This window comes from Physella acuta, unplaced genomic scaffold (genome assembly GCF_028476545.2).
Source record: "Physella acuta isolate Inbredline_101_S28 unplaced genomic scaffold, ASM2847654v3 ptg000664l, whole genome shotgun sequence".
NCBI classification, from domain to species: domain Eukaryota; kingdom Metazoa; phylum Mollusca; class Gastropoda; family Physidae; genus Physella; species Physella acuta.
The window spans coordinates 147,455-166,599 of NW_026732183.1; the positions used below are offsets into that span (position 1 = coordinate 147,455).

At 29.1% G+C, this 19,145-nt stretch overlaps 1 protein-coding gene across 4 annotated transcripts; it reads right to left on the reverse strand.

The window, feature by feature from the left end:
- Positions 1 to 7,794: 7,794 nt before the first annotated feature.
- Positions 7,795 to 19,031, reverse strand: LOC131948877 (coiled-coil domain-containing protein 181). 4 transcript variants are annotated; one of them, XM_059310578.1, is made up of 8 exons: positions 18,839 to 19,031; positions 13,792 to 13,910; positions 13,350 to 13,632; positions 11,077 to 11,891; positions 10,883 to 10,897; positions 10,174 to 10,263; positions 8,591 to 8,742; positions 7,795 to 8,266 (listed from the first exon to the last, which is right to left on the reverse strand). In XM_059310578.1, exons 2-8 carry the CDS (start codon positions 13,900 to 13,902, stop codon positions 8,095 to 8,097), a joined length of 1,638 nt encoding a protein of 545 aa, XP_059166561.1. In that variant the 5' UTR covers positions 13,903 to 13,910; positions 18,839 to 19,031; the 3' UTR covers positions 7,795 to 8,094. The 4 variants fall into 4 exon arrangements, with proteins under 4 accessions (XP_059166561.1, XP_059166562.1, XP_059166563.1 ...); XM_059310579.1 differs by lacking the exon at positions 10,883 to 10,897; XM_059310580.1 differs by lacking the exon at positions 10,174 to 10,263.
- Positions 19,032 to 19,145: the final 114 nt, after the last annotated feature.

Genomic DNA, 19,145 nt, shown 5'->3' on the forward strand with positions numbered 1-19,145 from the left:
ACAAATAGGTATTTATAATAATTCAACACTTAACCTCAATTTTTGTGTAAATTTGTGCTTACTTTTTGCCCCTCTTGTTACATGAGTTAGCTGTAGCTGTATTTAAAAACATAGAGACAAAATAGGCAAGGCAAGTTATTGTTTTCAGGAACATTTTTTCAAGCTCTGATATTTATGAAAGGATGAAAATTAGTTAATATGAAGGGGCATAGGGGCATTTAGTTTTTTACTGGTTAAAACAATGGCTCGCATAAATTTTTTTACACACAATGGAACTTACATTCCCCTTGTGCTCCCTTATACCCAGCATTTTTTACTATTTCACTACAGGTAGAAAGTTTATGGCAAACAGACAGCATCCAACGTTGTATTGTTATAATCTAATCAGTATCTTAGAATTTTCAAAATAAAAGTAATTAAAGTAATTAAAGTATTTATTGTTGAAATGACCACTTAACTTTGTAAATAAATAAAAATGAGGCTTGTCTTTTATCTGCGGACATCATTACCTAATATGCAGTAAAAAAATTTTTTTTCTTAGTTATGTTGTTTTAAATAACTTTTTCTGTACAATGAATCTATCTGTAGATAAAAAAAAAAAACAACACTTTTCTGTTTTAATTTTGTAGATTAAAATAGAATTTTTTTTATTTTGGTTGCAAAATATAACAATTTTCTCTACTCTAATTTCTAATTCTTGTCAGTTGATTACAATCTTGTTAAATGTTCTGGGATAAAACTGGAGGAAATAACTAACTGGAATGGCTTAAAATATAATAGTGAAAGAGCTATAATATTTTTTTAAAAACCATGATAAAAGGATTACATTATTGTTGACAAGAGAATGGGATGGTTAAAAAAGATAACTAGGTTACTGCTTTCACACTTCCTTGTTCTAATCTAAATCAGCCAGGATTAGGATTAAACCTAAATGAGTTAGGGTTACACTCAAACTTTTGACCACCCAGTTTATCATGTTATATCTTCTTAGTTAACTTTGTGTCATGTTTTACTGTACATGAACTCCACTCCACCTGTCCCTAGTTGTTATAGGGTGTGTGCTGTGCTAGAGGGGACTGCTCCACTTAATCAATCTATAAAACTTTCCATCTTGTCTTCCCAACAGCTGAATTAAAACACTTTTAAAAACATAAACAAAAGTATGGTTCAATTACTGACTCTCTGTATTTAATTTCTTATAGCTTTAAGTATGCTTTAATACCTATTTGTTTTCTTGTCATACCTGTGAATACTTACCAAAGTTTCCTTCTGTTTTAATGACATTGATTACACCTTTTTTTTTATTGATCAACTACCTGAATCTTCTGTGCAATCTTTACCAAGATTTTACTCTTTATTTTTTCTTCACTGCACATTCTTGGCTCTTTTTATTTTGTGTTTATCATTTAAAAACAACATTTTGATGAGAGTCAAAGTGGTGCCTTATTGATTTAGTCAATAGTTAATTTAGTTAATAGTCAACTGGTCACCTAAGTTCTGACTATTAAAACTCTACATGTTGTCTTGTAGTTTGAAGGGCTTCTTAGCTTAAGCATTTGTTGTTGATGTATACCTAGCATAAATGTCATAGGTTGGCTCTAGTCCCAGGTTTTGAAAATAATTTTAAGATAGTAGCACTCAAGCAAAGTTGTACTTAGTTGTGAACTTTGTATCTTGAATAGCTAATTTAAGACCGGATTGTAGTTGAAATGTAACATCCTGCATGTGAGTATCTAATATTAAATAATTGCCACCTTTATGATCTGATGTTTAAGATTATAATTTTTTAGTTTATAAACATTATTATGACAATTATTTTGATATAGATAGTTTTGTCAAATAATAAAACAACACATTATTATATAGTTCCTTTTAAAGTATTTTGAAAGATAATATTACAAAGACTGTTGAATATTTCTTTCTAAAAACTGGTGGATTTTTTAAACTACATAAAACTGATTATCAAATTCGTTTTGAATAAAGTTAAAAGATAACTAAATCAATATAGATCTATAATATTTAAGTTTTGTATTTAAAAAAAAATACATTAAATAAATTTAGGTTAAACCACAGGTTTAAGATAATGTAATATAAATCTTTTAATTTAGATAAATCTTATTGCATCACAAAACCTTTATAAAAAACCACTCAACTATTTATTTCTGAGCTGTGACAATTATGAAACATTTCTTGCCATATCCTAAATTTTTTTACTTGTGATATTTATTGTTTTATTTTTTTTTTTCTACTTCATTTCTGCTTTGTGTGTTCTTTTTTTATAAATTTTTTTATTATACATTTGATTGTATTTAAATTATGCAAACATTTAATTTTAACATCCATTCATTAACAAATTGTTTGCATTATAAATGAAAAAAAAAAATGTATTATCAACTGCTTATATTAGTTTTATTCAATAATTTTTTCTATGAAGGATGTTAGCTCTATTGTAACTTGTTCCATTTGTTCTTCTAAAGTTAATGTTTTTATTTTCTGTATGACCTGACAATATAATATCTTGTAACCATGCCACAAATTTGCCTGCTGTTAAGTGGCCCTTTCAACTTTTTCTTGGTAGTGCAATGATTCTTTTTTTACCCCAGAAAATTTCCATTTTTTTATTGGGTTAACTTTTCCTGTCTAGGTAAGGCCAAAAAGGTTTTATGTTTAGGTAATATAATGTTATTTAATGGAACATGATATCCAATAAAAAAATGTTGTGAAAAATACAAGTAAATCAGTTTTAATCACAGTGTTGTCATATTTCATGATTATTGAAAATTGCAAGTCTCAGCAGATTTTGCTCAATGTATTTTTTGTATGGGACAAAAAACAGTTAAAGCCAATTTGGTTTATGTGTGTATTCAAATTAACTTCTGACTAGATTGAGTTTGTCAATGATCCTCTATAACATATATGAGCATTTGTATTTTATTAACAAACTAGGGGTCTATTCATAATGTTTATAGTATTGAAGTGTGTTCTTAGATGTTTTGTTGTTTACCAGCATTTGCACTATTAAATTAAAGGATTGTTAGAATATATTCTCTGAATACATTATTGTAAATTAACAATACCAAATAACTTTGATATTGAAATTAATTGTAAAAAAAATAAACTTCCTTACAACTAAGGAGTTGTAAAAGGCTGTAGAAAGTATTTTTTGTTTTACATTTTTGTTGTTGATTTAGTTAGTTTAACTTTTGTAGTTAAACTTATTTCTGTGTTGATTTTTTTTAAGTGTAACTTTTATTTGTGTAATAGACAAGTTTTGATCACTTTAAAAACTTGTTTATTGAGAATTCAAGCTAAAAAGTATCTTGAAGAGATCATCACTAATAATACTGTCAAGATTTTAACGCTTTGTTTTTCCTACAGGAACTGTTTTTGTTCGAGATTACTTCACTTTTAACAAATCAAGTTTTAACAGTGATATTTAAAAAAAAATAATAACAAAGTTAATTAAATTAAAGATTTTAAACTGCTACCTCATTTAGCAAATATAATTTATTGTAACAAGGTTATGATCATAAATGAGTAGGTTTAGCCCAAGAACAAATTTAGTATCAAATCTCTCCCACCTCGCATGAACAGAAACAACATAGGATTTATGTAGAATACCACCTGACCATTTTTCATTTAATTTGTATTATTGATATTTAAAACCATTTTATCAGAAACATATTTTTTTAAATTGTTGTGACCGATTTAAAATGATCACCACCCTCCCCCACTTAAACTTGAATGATATAAAGCAAACCTGTTTATGTTTGTCTGGTTTTTTAATGCTTAACAATATATATCAATGCTTTGCTGTGAAGTTTTATTTTTAACTTTGGATTTTTCATTGAATAGATTTAACATGTATTTTACATATCTTAATGAATTGTTGATGTTGAACTTTTAACTTATGAATCTAGTCTGTATACATATATTTTGATGGATGTTTTATTGTATGTCAAGTTGAATAAAATATTTCTTAATAGTCCAAAATCACTGGTCCTAGTTTTTTTACTTTTATACTGCTAAAATGTAAATGCACTCTGATGTTAAGGCCTTTTGGTTTTGTACAATGTAAATAGATATATAGCAGGTAAATAGCAGTTAAGACAGTGAGAGATTGAAGCATTAGGGTAGTGATAGATTATGACATTAAGACAGTGAATAATTGTGGCAGATTGAGACAAAGAAATTAGTTATTTTTAGTCCTGCACACAAAAATAAATAAGAAAACACAATTCTATGGTGGTTTACAAAACTGTATTGATTCGAAATCCAGCTATTAAACAACAGCTCTGATATGAAACTTTGGTAGTGCTTTGATTTTCTAGAGAAGTAAAACAAGTATTATAGTGCATAGATTTACTTTAAAAAACCAGTTTTGATTTGTGAAAAAAAAATTAGCTATTTAAAAACATAAAAAGCTTTGATTAAATTCATTTCATAACTTTTTTGTGTAGTCAATTATAATTTTCTATATTTTAACAAATGAATTGGAGTAAGCAATATTGAGAAAGAGGAACTTCAATATCAAGAACCAAAAATTATGGCTGGAAGGAAAGTATTGTTTTATATACTTTTCAATTAATTCAAGTGGACCATGCAATTTAGCTTTCAACAGATCCAAACAACTAATAAATGAGAATTGTTAATTATTGTTTTAAAAATCATATCCTAATTTATACTGCATAATTTGTAATACCTAAATTGTGTAAAAACAAGAAAAAATAGATTTAAAAACTAAAAAAAACCCATTATTCCTTTATAGGTAATAGCAAAAAAAAATTACAGAATGTTATTCTTAGCTAAGCCCTCTCCAATACCATCATATCAAATAATTTCTTAAGATAAAAAAAAATTAAGATAAAATTTAATTAGCATTATTTGGTATTTGATTTTTTTTAAACAGTTTAAAAATGAAGATTTAAAAAAAAATTAGGATATTTTCCAAATAAGGATTTTTAGTAACAATACATCTCATGTACATATATTTAGCTTCTCAAAACCATAGTTGTTAATTAGAAACCACAGACCATCTCCTGTTTGTTACAAACCACAGACCATCTCCTGTTTGTTACAAACCACAGACCATCTACTGTTTGTTACAAACCACAGACCATCTCCTGTTTGTTACAAACCACAGACCATCTCCTGTTTTTTACAAACCACAGACCATCTACTGTTTGTTACAAACCACAGACCATCTCCTGTTTGTTACAAACCACAGACCATCTCCTGTTTTTTACAAACCACAGACCATCTACTGTTTGTTACAAACCACAGACCATCTCCTGTTTGTTACAAACCACAGACCATCTCCTGTTTGTTACAAACCACAGACCATCTCCTGTTTTTTACATACCACAGACCATCTCCTGTTTGTTACAAACCACAGACCATCTCCTGTTTGTTACAAACCACAGACCATCTCCTGTTTTTTACAAACCACAGACCATCTACTGTTTGTTACAAACCACAGACCATCTCCTGTTTGTTACAAACCACAGACCATCTCCTGTTTGTTACAAACCACTGACCATCTCCTGTTTGTTACAAACCACAGACCATCTCCTGTTTTTTACAAACCACAGACCATCTACTGTTTGTTACAAACCACAGACCATCTCCTGTTTGTTACAAACCACAGACCATCTACTGTTTTTTACAAACCACAGACCATCTACTGTTTGTTACAAACCACAGACCATCTCCTGTTTGTTACAAACCACAGACCATCTACTGTTTGTTACAAACCACAGACCATCTCCTGTTATTTACAAACCACAGACCATCTACTGTTTGTTACAAACCACAGACCATCTCCTGTTTGTTACAAACCACAGACCATCTACTGTTTGTTACAAACCACAGACCATCTCCTGTTTGTTACAAACCACAGACCATCTCCTGTTTATTACAAACCACAGACCATCTACTGTTTGTTACAAACCACAGACCATCTACTGTTTGTTACAAACCACAGATCAGCATCTAGTGTTTGCTACACTTAAGTGGGCAGCTGCTGGTGTGAGTATTAAGCCCTAACAATCAGACATGAATCACAGAGCTTCCAGGAATGCATCAATAAAAAGAACCAGAGAAAATGATGAAACTATTAATACATAAGAGAAGACCATTACATAAATGATAAATAAATAATTTAAAAAAAAAAGAGTAATGTTTTTATAAGAGAATAACAGAAATAACTAAGTTTTTAAAAAGAGTAATGTTTTTACTTGTCTGTACTATCAAGCAATTACTGAACCCAATTAATTAATATTTTAAGGAATGCTTATAAAATAATTTTAATTTCTTAGTTAGCTCAGATTCACATATAATGATTTTTTAATTTGTATCTATAGTCCTATAGAAATAAAATACATATTTAGTATCTAAAAATATCTAGGTCTAGTATTATAAAGTAAAATATCAACAATAAAATAATTGACTAGGTTACATTGTTGTTCTGCTATTCAAACATTTTGTTTCTTAATAACAAATCTAACAAAAATTGATTGTCCTGGAAAATATTTTGATTGACGTTGATTATAATAAAATATTTTTTTTGAAAACCTTGTTATTAATAGCTAACTTCTGCTTACAGACAGCTAGCATTTATAAGGTAATATAAGAAAGTAGGGAGTACAAAGCATGTTTGAAATTTCATTAAAAAATTATTCCTTATCTAAAGAACATAAAAAATTTAAAAAAAAGTTTGAAAAGAAACTAAAACACTTAAAAATATTAGTTCTGAAAATAAAATAAAATAACTTGAATTTAAATTATCCTTTGCTCCTTCCCTCAACACATTTACCTTTCAACTATTGATTTAATACTACAAATTTTTCATCATTTATTATTAGTTATATGTTAAATTAAATAATCCAAACACTTCAACCTCGACAAATGTTTTTAAAAAATAAAAGAACTACAAAAGTTTACAATAACTGTTTATTAAACTAGTTTGTAACCAAAACACAAACCTAGTGTCAACAGATGTAGAAAAAAGTATAGGTAATACAAGAGGTACTGTGGACTAAACTGTTTTATTTAACTTTATGTATATGTGATTAGGTGTATATATATATAAAACTATGTTTAAAATATTATTTTTAAAAGTAAGAAGACAAAATATCTTTAAAAACCAACCAAACACTGATAGTAAGGTAAATAAAAAATCAATAAATGCCACAGCAAAACTTCAAAAACAAAAAGTGTAGGACGGCTTTTAAAAACAGTTGCTCAAAAAATGTAAACATAAAGAGGATGTTGGTAACAGGCATGTTGTCTATATGATTTGCTGCAAACACTACTCTTTCTCTACAAGCCTCAAGAGAAAGTTTAAGGAAAGAGATTCATTTTGTGAAAAAAAGGCTATATATTTAATAAGCAAGGCAAAATTTGTTTTGAGTACAATACGACATTTTAAGTTGCCATAAAGTATTTTTTTGTGTAATCATGGATTGCTCTATTATGAATTTATTTTTTATAAAAAACTGATATTATCATATATGAGAATGGCTTCATAAAAAAAACACGAAGAAGTCCATAAAAAGCCTTTTATGCAGAAATGCTAGATGAATTTGATATTAATATCACTAAATACTGTACAACATATATTACTGACCTGGATATTCAATTATAAAATCTAAGCCTACACATTTTTCACAGCAAGTATTTAAATGTTGACCCATAATTAAAATTTGGAATTTGAATTAATTAGGTATCACATTTTCAAAAGGTTAATATGGCATTAGTTACAAAAAATTATATTATTCATGGATCAAATTTTCAAAATGCTTGAGACAGTGAAGTCAGTATACAGATATCAATAAATTAAAATGATTAATGATACAAAATTAAATATAACTACAATGGTGAAAAGTTAAAAATAAAACATTTTATAAACAAAGAAAATAGGACAGAGTCTGACTTATGGAGAATGGTTGCTATAGAAATATGTGACAGAAAATAGTACTCAGTTTCATTTCTTCAGAAAAGCTTCCAATATCCTACCAGGTTTTAAGCTATAGTTTATATTATTTAATTTTTACATTTGAAAAATTGATACAAAAAAGTATTAAATGCTTTATTTTAATAACGGTAACCATAATAGTCTATACTTTGAAATGCCTGCTGCTCATTCAGTGATTTGAGATAAGCATTTGATTTTTTAGATCTTTTCATTTGAAGTTTGTAAATTTTATACTTTTGTCTTTCGATTGCCTGATATTTTTTCTTCTCCGCATTCTTTCTCTTGAGCCATCTAGCAAAAAACAAAAAAAAAAGATATTAATTGACATTCTTTTAAAGCTATAAACATAAAGAATAAATCTATTGGTTATACATATTTTTTTAAGAATGTACTTGTTACAAAGAAATTAAAATAGTATTTAATTACATAGTCTTATTAACCAGTACTTATGATTTAAAATCCCAATTATTTAGACATATTTTCTAGAGTGTAAAAATTACTCATAGTGGGGTGCATGGGGTGCTTAGATAACCCCCATAACCCGCCTTGTCAATTTTATAGAAAATAAAGACAACTTTTTGAAAAGTAATATGATGTGTTTATGAAGCTACTCACTCTTTAAAAGCCTTCTCACACTCCTCTCTTGACCGAATAAAGAAACCCTCCATGTGTTCCTGTTGCTGCCGTTTCTTCAAAAGTTTGTCTTTTTTAACTTGAGATTTCTTCTCTTTTAACCATAGCTTGTATGCCTTTTCACTTTCTTCTTTCTGCAATAAAACATAATCAATAGAATTAAAGGACTAAAGAGATTTGAGCAATATACAGTTACAATCACTTCCTATGTATTCATATTTAGAATAATAAGACACAGCATACAACATAAAGAGTTGAATCAAGTGCTAAAAAATATAACTGAAAAAACCTAGCATCTGATAACTTTTGAAGCTTTTTAAAATGTAAAATAAAGGTATTAAAAAAAAACAATAGATTAAGGAACAAAATAGTATGTGCGTCTATTTTCAAATGCAGTTTCTTTATACATACAACAATAATTTGTGGCATTACTTTTTGATATTCTATATGTCCATTTATTAATTTAACTTATTATGTAGAAAACAAATGTTGACTTTTTATTTCTCACAGTTTTGTTTTGGGTTTATTTATTTATACAAAAGTGTCCTAACACACAAGGAAAACTTACAAAAAAAAAGATTATGTTTGTCATTCTCAAGGGTTTAACATAAAACTAAGCTGGGGAAAAATGTTGCATTAAGCAGGTGCAATAGTGCTAATACTAGACAGTGGTGCAAAGTTTGATGAAAGAAATAAATTATTTTCAACTCCCTACATCATAGTCATTTGAATGACAAAAAACTAACCATGTTACTAAAGGGTAAGTTTTCATTATTAATAAGTAAAAGCAATTAAAAGAATGTAAAACACATGTTCCCCAGTAGCATTAAACAGCAGCTTATAAGAAACTGAAAAAAGACTTAAAATTTTATTAGTGTACTATTGTTATTCTATAAGCTTTTCATTACTTGTCTAACCAGAATCTATGTATTGTTTTAAGCAATGCAAAACACAAAATCCTGAGGCCACTTGTGCTGTCAACGAATAATTGACATACATAATATGTTGTCCATAATTGACATCACACTATTTTAGTTGATTTTTACCCTTAATCAGAAAAAGTCAGAATCCCCTCCCCCACATTTTCAACAATTGATCTGGAAAGAAAACATAAAAGCTCCAGTCCCCTAAGCAGCTCATTGATACAAAAGTCTGAGCACCCCCCCCCCCCCCCCCCAGCTCCTCCCACCTTGTGTGGTGTCAATCATGGACACCCACTTAATCCACAATTTCTTCTTTTTATAGAACAATTAATTTTAATTGCTGTTAAAGAAGATCTATCTAAAAGTTACCATGTAGTGTTATAAATTATATAAGCTATCCACAAAGGCTTTAGCTCTATAGTTTTCTGCTTGATGAATACTATAAGTGCTAAAGGAAAACCATGTATTTTTCTTAGAAATATTAAAAAAATACTAGATGTTTATTAATAGTAAAAGAAAAATGATTGCAAAACTAGGGGTTTATCAAAGCTTACAATACTGAAGGGTTAAAGAAAAGATAACCCAAGCATACAAAAGGTTGAAAGATCCACAGATTTTAAATTCTTGTGCTAGTTACAATACCATAGATGGACGTAGCAAGTAGGGGTAGATCACTTCGAGTGTGTCAAAACTGTTGTTCTGGCTGGAATCTAGAGATTCTGCATGCTTTCTCTATTTGGGTTTACAAGGAGGCAAATGTGAAGAGAATTATTTTGTTAAATTTGGTAAACAAACAGAAGATTTTTGAAGTACACGGAAAAAAGCCATTCAATATTTAATAAATAAATATGCATGTGACCAAACTGTGGTTTTGTTTTTAAAAAGCCATGTATATTAATATATTAAATGCATTTTTTTTTATTTGCTTGAGTGAAGACACTTTTTTTTTTAGAATTTAACAAAGAAATTACTAATACAAAGATTACTGCAAAATTTTTTTTTTATCACATTAAATTAGCTACAAATAAAATGACCTTTTTTAAAGTAATTCAACTCAGAATACATAGCATAAACAAATAGGAAAAAAGTTCCTTTAATTGTGTAGCTAATAATGTTATTTCTATATTAGTTTTTTAAAGTTTTTATGAAAACATAATGTTTATCTGCTAATGTTATTAAAATTCCTCAAATAATATATGAACCCCACTCAGCCTTGGGAAATGAGTATTGTCACTGGCTTAATTAGGATGATATACACTCAAATGTGAATAAAAAGTCAAGCAGTAAAAACTTTTATATCTGATTACATTTTCTAAGTTTGACAACATTGTTTCTACATTATTTACAATACCTCATCTGGGTCCAACTGAAAAGATGAGGATAGGTCATAATTAAACATTAACAAACTATGTTAGTAGTTCCTTACGCAATATCTACAAAAGTGCTGAAATTAGTTTTAAATTCATTTGGATCTGCTCACCTCAAAAAGTGTATTAATGGTTATTTTAACTATAAATGAGCTAATAAAGGGAAAATAAAACTTACTTTCTCCTTTTTAAATTGTTCCTCGTCATTTTCATCTGTCTTCTTTTTATTTTCTTGTAATTTTTTGTCCAGCCATGCCTGAAAGGCTGATACGCTTTCTTTTTTCCTTTCTTCTTCCTCCTCTTTCTTTTTTCTCTCACTCTTTTGTTTCTCTTCCTCTAATCTCTTTTTTTCCTTCCTGGCCTCTTCCTTCTGCTCAGGGGTCATAGCATATGGGGAATGATAGTTTTCTAACTCGTAATTGGAAGAGCTCAAAGTGACAGCAGATTTCGGTCTAGTGGAGTCTCCTTGTTTCACATTCCTCCTAAAACTGTTCCCGGTTGTTTTAGGCCTTGGTTTAGTAGGCGGTTTTGGCTGTACCTTATTTAAACTGTCTGTTTGATCGCCATTAATTTTTGTAACACTAGCAGAAGAAAGGTCTGTTTTACTGTTCTCATGTTGTTTTTCTGAGGTATCAGGCTGGCTTTCTTTAGTGATGAGCATCTCCCGTTCCAAGGGGGAAAGATCGCTGGCACTGACGACAGAAAAATTTCCATCCCGCTCCACCACATACTGCTCCTTGTTGGAATTGTCATTTTTTACCTTGAGATCATCCCCACTCTCTGGGTCAGCTTTAGGGGGATCCCCTCTGGCGCTGTTAGGCTGGGACTCATCGTCACTGAAGTCTGGTGGGGGAGGGGCGACGAGGTCCACAATTTCAGGTTTGAAACCAACCCGTGTCTCACGGTCTCCCTCCACAGGTGTGGGATCGTTGGCCAGCTCTGCGTTGAGCTGCTCAAGCCTGCCCTTCACATTGTATTCAGGTGGCTCTTCATCTAGTTTCACACGGAATAAGGATATTAATGGGTTAAATTTTATCTTACTAGTTCGTTTCTCAAAATAAAATAAAGTTTTCACAAATTTAAAAGGTCACTATTATATTCAGCATTATTTCCCATTTATTAAAAAATATTATTTATTATAAATAAATAAATAAATAAATATATATATATATATATATATATATATATATATATATATATATATATATATATATATATATATATATATATATATATATATATATATATATAGGCCTATATATATAGGCCTATATATATATATATATATATATATGAAGAGTTGATTTTCAAAACGCGATAAGCGCCATTTTTGAAAAAAATGAGATAACGTGCCCATATTGTAAAGCTACTCAGTTACTATTAGGAAAACTTAATTTTAATCTTCACGGCGCAAAATTTTCATTTTATTTCTATTTTGTAGCTTAACAAAAGCTGGATATACCTCATTTTGCAACGAAACGCAAATTTTGGGACAAAAAAAAAGCATCTTTTTATGCAGGTACATTTCAAAAACCATTCTAGTCCTATTTATATGAGGGTTATGAACCTAAAAACAAGCTGTACTCTTCAAATTAAAGTCTCTCGTTAGAGACTTGCATCATTTTTGAAAAATGTTCAAATAACTGAAATTACTCACTAAAAACACTTTAAAGTAACAGAAAAACATGGTACAATTGTAGTGAGATGATAACACTGGGAATATAAGTGGGTCTTAATAAAATAATAAACTAAAATATTGGACATCAGATGTATTATTAGAAAAAAAATGGATATACAGCGTTTTGTAGCTTAACAAAAGCTGGATATACCTCATTTTGCAACGAAACGCAAATTTTGGGACCAAAAAAAAGCATCTTTTTATGCAGGTACATTTCAAAAACCATTCTAGTCCTATGTATATGAGGGTTATGAACCTAAATTGACAAACAGTTTTAGCATATTGTACAATGGCTTCGTGTAGGAGAAAAGTGCGATTTTCTCGAAACCCAAATTTTGGATATATTGCATTTTGAAAATCAACTCTTCATATATATATATATATATATATATATATATATATATATATATATATATATATATATATATATATATATATATATATATATATATATATATATATATATATATATATATTGAGGGTATAGAGGACAAATGCAGTATGTCCACTTTTTTGTCAAATCAATGTACATTTATACTGATACTGTCAATAATACAAACTACAAGAACACTCATGAACAATGTCAGAAAAGTAGAATGCAAATATTTTCTGAATGTTTAAACAAAATATTTTGTACTATTTTAATATTGGAATAAGATTTATAAACTCATTTTTTTCTAGATTTTTGGACATACTGCATTTGTCCACTATACCCTTGATATATATTATAAGTAAAAACATAAATAAACATAAAAAATACAAAATGTACAGACCTAAGAGGTCGCTATCTTCTTGTTTTTGAACCATGAGTTCCATCATAGCACGCCTCTGATCCTCAGTGAAGCTGTAGGCATCAGGCTCAGACTCACTTTCATTATCTGAAGGATCATCTGTGTGTTTTTTCTGTTGAGCTGCAGGTTTAGGAGATTTTTCATTTAAATGTTCTTCTTTATTTTCTTCTGCATTGTGGTCTAGAAGAACTTTCTCTTTTTCTACACTTATGGGAGAGCTAGCTCTTTTGTGTGAAGAGATAATATCATCGTCATCATCTGATACCTGTTTATAGAACAAAAATTTATAAAAGTGCTATTTTTATAATATCGCAATATTTATTTTTCAACAAATTTTGTTTAAAAAAATGATGTTTTACAGTTTAGTATTATGGGATTAAAATAAAAATAAATTTAAACAGCTGTTTATCAATGTATTACTCACCTGATGTAGGGAACTATTGGTTTTTGTAATCTCAGAGTCAGTCCAATCATCTTTGTAGGAATTTAAAGTCTCAGGCTTATTATTGTTGTCTTTCACAGCGGCAGAATCCATCACAAACTCTTAAAGAAAATAACATAACACTATTACAGTTAATTCAGAAAGTATTAACTGAAAATTGTTATTCTTACCTAGGTAAACGACATAATCGGGAAGAAATCAGTCTTTTACGAATAAAAAATTCGGGCTATTTTTACTTATTAATTTAAATCTTGGTTTGTAATAATCCATTTTAGTTTCTGAAAATCTGTTTGTTCAATGAGTTCATTATAAGAAAATAACTGCCCCATCATATGATTGAAAAACAATGTTGAATCGCTGAAAGATGTTTTATTTCACTATCTTGTCACTTAAACTATATTGACATTATCTAGCAGTACATTTCATCAAAAGCTTTGTTTAGATTTATATACTGTAGCTTAAAAGCAGAATCTTGTCATTAGTAATGAAAACAACAGCAATCACGCGGTTAGTAGCAATGTAAGGCAACAGACCTAAAATCTACAAGTTTCCCAAACAGAAAAATACATAGGTTTGTATGATAGAAGCTAATTACCAAACACTAACCCTATTAAAATACTACAGATTACTCAGAATATTTAAAAATATATTACTTGTTAAGACATTATTTTATAGGTGAAAACACCACTTGTTTTGATTTATTTAAAAACTGTTTCATGCAAAGTAGGTTTTCAATCCATGCATTGTCACTAAGCAACATCAAAAGTGTTTACAAGCAGTCAATAGTGGTTTCTAAGATATGTCAGATTGGATAAACACAAAGGTTAGCATTGTAACAGAACAAAAAGATTGTAAGCTCATTTTCTAAGTATAACAGAACTTTTTTTAGGAAGTTACAGTTAAAAATCTATAACTAATACTTCATAAGTAACTTAAAATTAAGAGAATGAGAGAAGTATCCATACTTTGCAATGGAAGAGTGTAAAAAAATTGCTTGAAGAATATCACATTCTTTAAAGAGATCACCTGATATGTTCTCCTCTTGTTACTGGTGTAACCTGATTAAATATTTATCAAGTGCAAGTTCACATCCAGCTAGCTGCCTAAGACACTAGCACAGAATAAACAGAAGCCTATTAAAAAATATAGGCCTACAACACTTGCCAGTGTCATCCTACCATCCCCCTGCCTTCACACAGCACAATCTTTAGAGCCTAAGGCCTAACCAATACTTCACTTTAAGTATAGAAGCAAGTGAATACAGAATGTTTACCAGGTAAAACAAATCAATGCTCCATAGAGATTCATTAACACTATGACCTGTTCACACAGTAGAAATCCAGAAGAGAGCTTTTTAAATGTCATTTACCTAATGTAAGGCATTTGTATATCTTTTAAGCTAAACTGGGTAGGGAGTGGTTTATATTTTATTATATTATTTTGTATGTGGTAAGAGGGTTGGTTGTACTATGTCTTAGATTTAAAAAAAAATCATTAATTTAGCTGAACTGCTGCCCCTTTTTTAATGATTAGATAAAGATTGAATCAATTGGCTTGCACATTCTTTTTTATACAGTACAAGACTTTACAATTGTTTCTAATAAAGAAAGATCAGAAGCACTTCTGTTAAAGTGAGATTGAACAATACAAGGGATTGTTTCTAAGGAGATATATAACATTATATTGAGCAGAGGGTTGGTAAAACTATTATACGGTTATGTGCACAATTCCATATTGTATTCTGTTTAAAAAAGTTGTTCAGCTTATATAAAAATAGTAACTATTTGTATTTTATTATTAAATATCTCAATTTAGCTGGGTGCCTTATAACATATATGGAAAGATAAAATCTAAATATACTAAAATCTGAATTTAAATATTGGGTAATAAGCACTAACTGTAGCTATATTTTGCTAAGAAAGTCTAATTAAAAAAAAAAAAGCTTTTCATGAATAACCAAGTGACACAGTAACAAAATAACTGAATGAAAATAACATTAGCTGATGGTTCATGGGTTGGCTAAAAAAAATGGGATAATGGAGTGCGGAGGGTAGTTTTTGATATGGAGTAGTGGTTACAATTAGTTGGACATGCCTGTGGTTACTGTGGACTTGTGGTAATCTTTACCACTGCTCATCTTAAGCATCCTGTAAATTTAATGTCATGGAGGTCAGTTTCAGTCTGAAACTTTTATTGCATTTTTTATCCTGGTTTTGCATTCTCAAAACAAATTAAAAATAACAAAAGACAGGCCAAGATAAATAATTTCACGACATGTGCATTAGAAAACAAATTTTTTAATACTAGGTAAAGAGAATTACTACCATTGATTATTGATATATTTTTATACCCATTTCCTGAATGATTCCGAAAGAAGCAGCCAATGTACATGCAAGGTTTATTATATGATAAAGATATGTTTTTTTTTCATTTTAAAATAAGTGAGCTAATGTCATTTCTCTGTTTAGTGTTTTTTGTTTTCATTTAAAATCAAAATGTTTTATTTCAATTTGATAATTATATATTGAATAATTTAAACATATTGTTTAAGTGCATCAAAACTTTCACCATAAAACAATGTTTCTGGTTGGTTCTTAAAGATGTTAGCTAAATACTTATAGGCCCCATATCTCAAGAAAATATTTCAACAGAGACAATATTTGACGCAGAAACAAATGTTTTTTCTCTTAATTGTGATAAATCATAAAAGGTTAAGTTCTATTTATAAGGATTTTTTTTCTATTTAATAAATCGGTCACGAAATATACATTACATCTACATTCTAATTTCTACAAAAGACACAAAACTGAATATTTGACAAAGTAGTTTTGAACAGATGATAAAGAATAAGTCATCAACAAATAGACAAATAACAGCTAGCAAGTCTATACATAAGAAACATAATAAGAAGTTTGTAAAAAAAAAGTTATTCATACATTTAAAAAAAAAATTATAGTGACAAATATCTATAATATAAGTGTATAAGTGTGGATGGCGACCACCTTTGGTGATAGCTTATGTCCTTCATTTTATCATCGGTATAGTCACTTTGTCTTTCTTTTCAAACTGGAGAACGCGGTTGTGCTTGAAGAGGGCACAGACACAGGGGAAAATGTGTTGTTTATCAAGCATGGGAGGTCGACTGGCTCTCTCTGGGTGCGGATGCCTAGGAGAGCATGTTGTTTATTTACATTACACTATGGGAAAGGTAAGAAGGAAATTCCGGGTGGACGTCCGTAAGCTCGTTGCACCATTTTTTTTTACTATAGCAAAGCACAGGTAGATCTAGTAATAATGAAATACTACACTTTACTTTATATTTTTTATATAGTATAAATCTGATGCTACATTATTACCATCCATACCAATGAAGTCAGCCTTGAAAAGTCTCAAATGGTTCATTAAATATTTTTTAAAAAGGGTGCTGTGTTATTAAAACAAATGTGGTTATAAAAACTTTATTGTGAGGTTTTTGTTGGATGTTACTAAAAAAATGGATGTATTTGGTTTTAAAAAAATGTAATATAATTTTAAAATTTTTATCTGCAAGGTATTTAGTACAATTATACAGTAGGCTCTTTAGAAGATCGATCACAGAGTTCCTACAGCCAATCAATATTTGTCTTGCAAAAGTAAAACTTCATGTTATGATTTAGGCTTGATGAAAATAATTAGAAATGTACTTAATGTAGCCTTAAACTCAAAAAATATTTTAAGTTCAATCTGCATTTGCAACCTTTACAACAGTGATTCTAAAAATATCTAATTACTTAATTTTTCTCAGGCTACCATTTACAATTTTTTTAAATGTCTGCTTTGATAGAATGTTAAAAAAAACCCATGTTTTTTATCTATGTCAACAATATAATTTTTTCAAACCCATCTCATCAAACTTGGCCACCTCCATTGCTAACTACACTACATTTTATATAAATCTAGAATTCTAGATGACATAATGATTTAAAAGTTAATATAGCAAGTCTTGCTCGCAAACTATGCTGTTTAAAGTAAATTTCTAGCCCATATTGAACCAATAGATTAGCTATTTGACATACACATTTGAATTTGAGTAGATCTAGATTCTAGTTAGTAGTAACTAGATCTAGAAGTAGAGTTAAGTTCAGGTAAGTGGTAATCTATTGTTTTAGGTGTAGAATCAGCCGAGGCTAGTAATGTGCAAAAAAATTGACTCATTGTTAAGGCTTTAATAGAAGTGTATTTGTGATGTATTTGTGTCAAATAATATAGATAACTGAATAATAAACCAAAATCAATGTATATCAATATAGGCCAGAAATTAACTTTAAATGGCAGTGTTTTTTTAGCAAGATTTGCTATATAAACAGCAGCCATCTGTAAAATAGAGTGGCTTCCCCTGAATCTCCCACCATAAGTTTCCAAAAAAAACTTAAATAAGATGGCTGCTAAAGTAAATGAGCTTGGTTGCATCTGATGAAAAGATCGCTAGTCTTTATTTATTACTGAAAAGTTTTAAAACAATTGTTTAAAAACAAGTACACAAATGAATCTCTGAAACATTTTTGTAAATTTTAAAACATAAATATTAGACGTCTATAAATCCTCCTAAAAATGTGAAATAATTACTAAAATTTAAGGAGCCACCTTTTTTCACATTACTAGTCTCGGTCAATTTTATGATAGATTAGCGTTAAGTTTAGTATGTGGAGTAAAAATGTGTAAAGTTTAGTGTATATATTATATATAATATATAATATAACTAGATCTAGTTACTGATAGTTAGTACAGTAGGGATATTGGTCATTATTGGAAGCAGCACGAGATTAGAAAGTCTAGGTATAGGGCCTATGCCTATTTTTATATTATTATAAATAGTAGACTTAAGAAGTTAAGTAGATCTAGATCTAGACAGACTGACTGGGACATTAGAATTTTTTTTTTAATCAATCATGATAAAATACAATATTTTATTAGATTTTAGAGAATTTAGATCGAGATCTAGATTCTAGATCTAGAAAATCTAGTCAATCTAGATCTAGAGATTTTCTACCTTGTAATCTCCAAGTATATAAAGTGAAAATTTTCCCTCATAGATGAAAGTATTTCGTAAATATACATATCACTGCTTGTCAATCATAATTGCATGCACAACAATGAGCTTCGAATAACTTAGAAGCGCTAACAATGAAACTTGAGAAAAAAATACAAGTTATTGTTTAGAGTGGGTGTCAAGGAAATTGTAAATGTATACAGAGCTACGCAATATGTTGTTTTCGTAAGAAACTAGTAGAAAGTATTAGCCGTTAAAATTGGATAATTACGTTAGATAATAATATTTTGATACTTGCCGTATTATT

Bases quoted from the DNA above. Each gene is read 5' to 3' on its own strand.
- LOC131948877 (XM_059310578.1), bottom strand. From the start codon at position 13,902: ATGGATTCTGCCGCTGTGAAAGACAACAATAATAAGCCTGAGACTTTA. The intron at 11,892-13,349 runs GTCTGTACATTT...GTGTGAAACTAG, and splicing joins AGAAGATAGCGACCTCTTAG to ATGAAGAGCCACCTGAATAC. The intron at 8,743-10,173 runs GTATTGTAACTA...GTTTTATTGCAG, and splicing joins ACTTGCTACGTCCATCTATG to AAAGAAGAAAGTGAAAAGGC.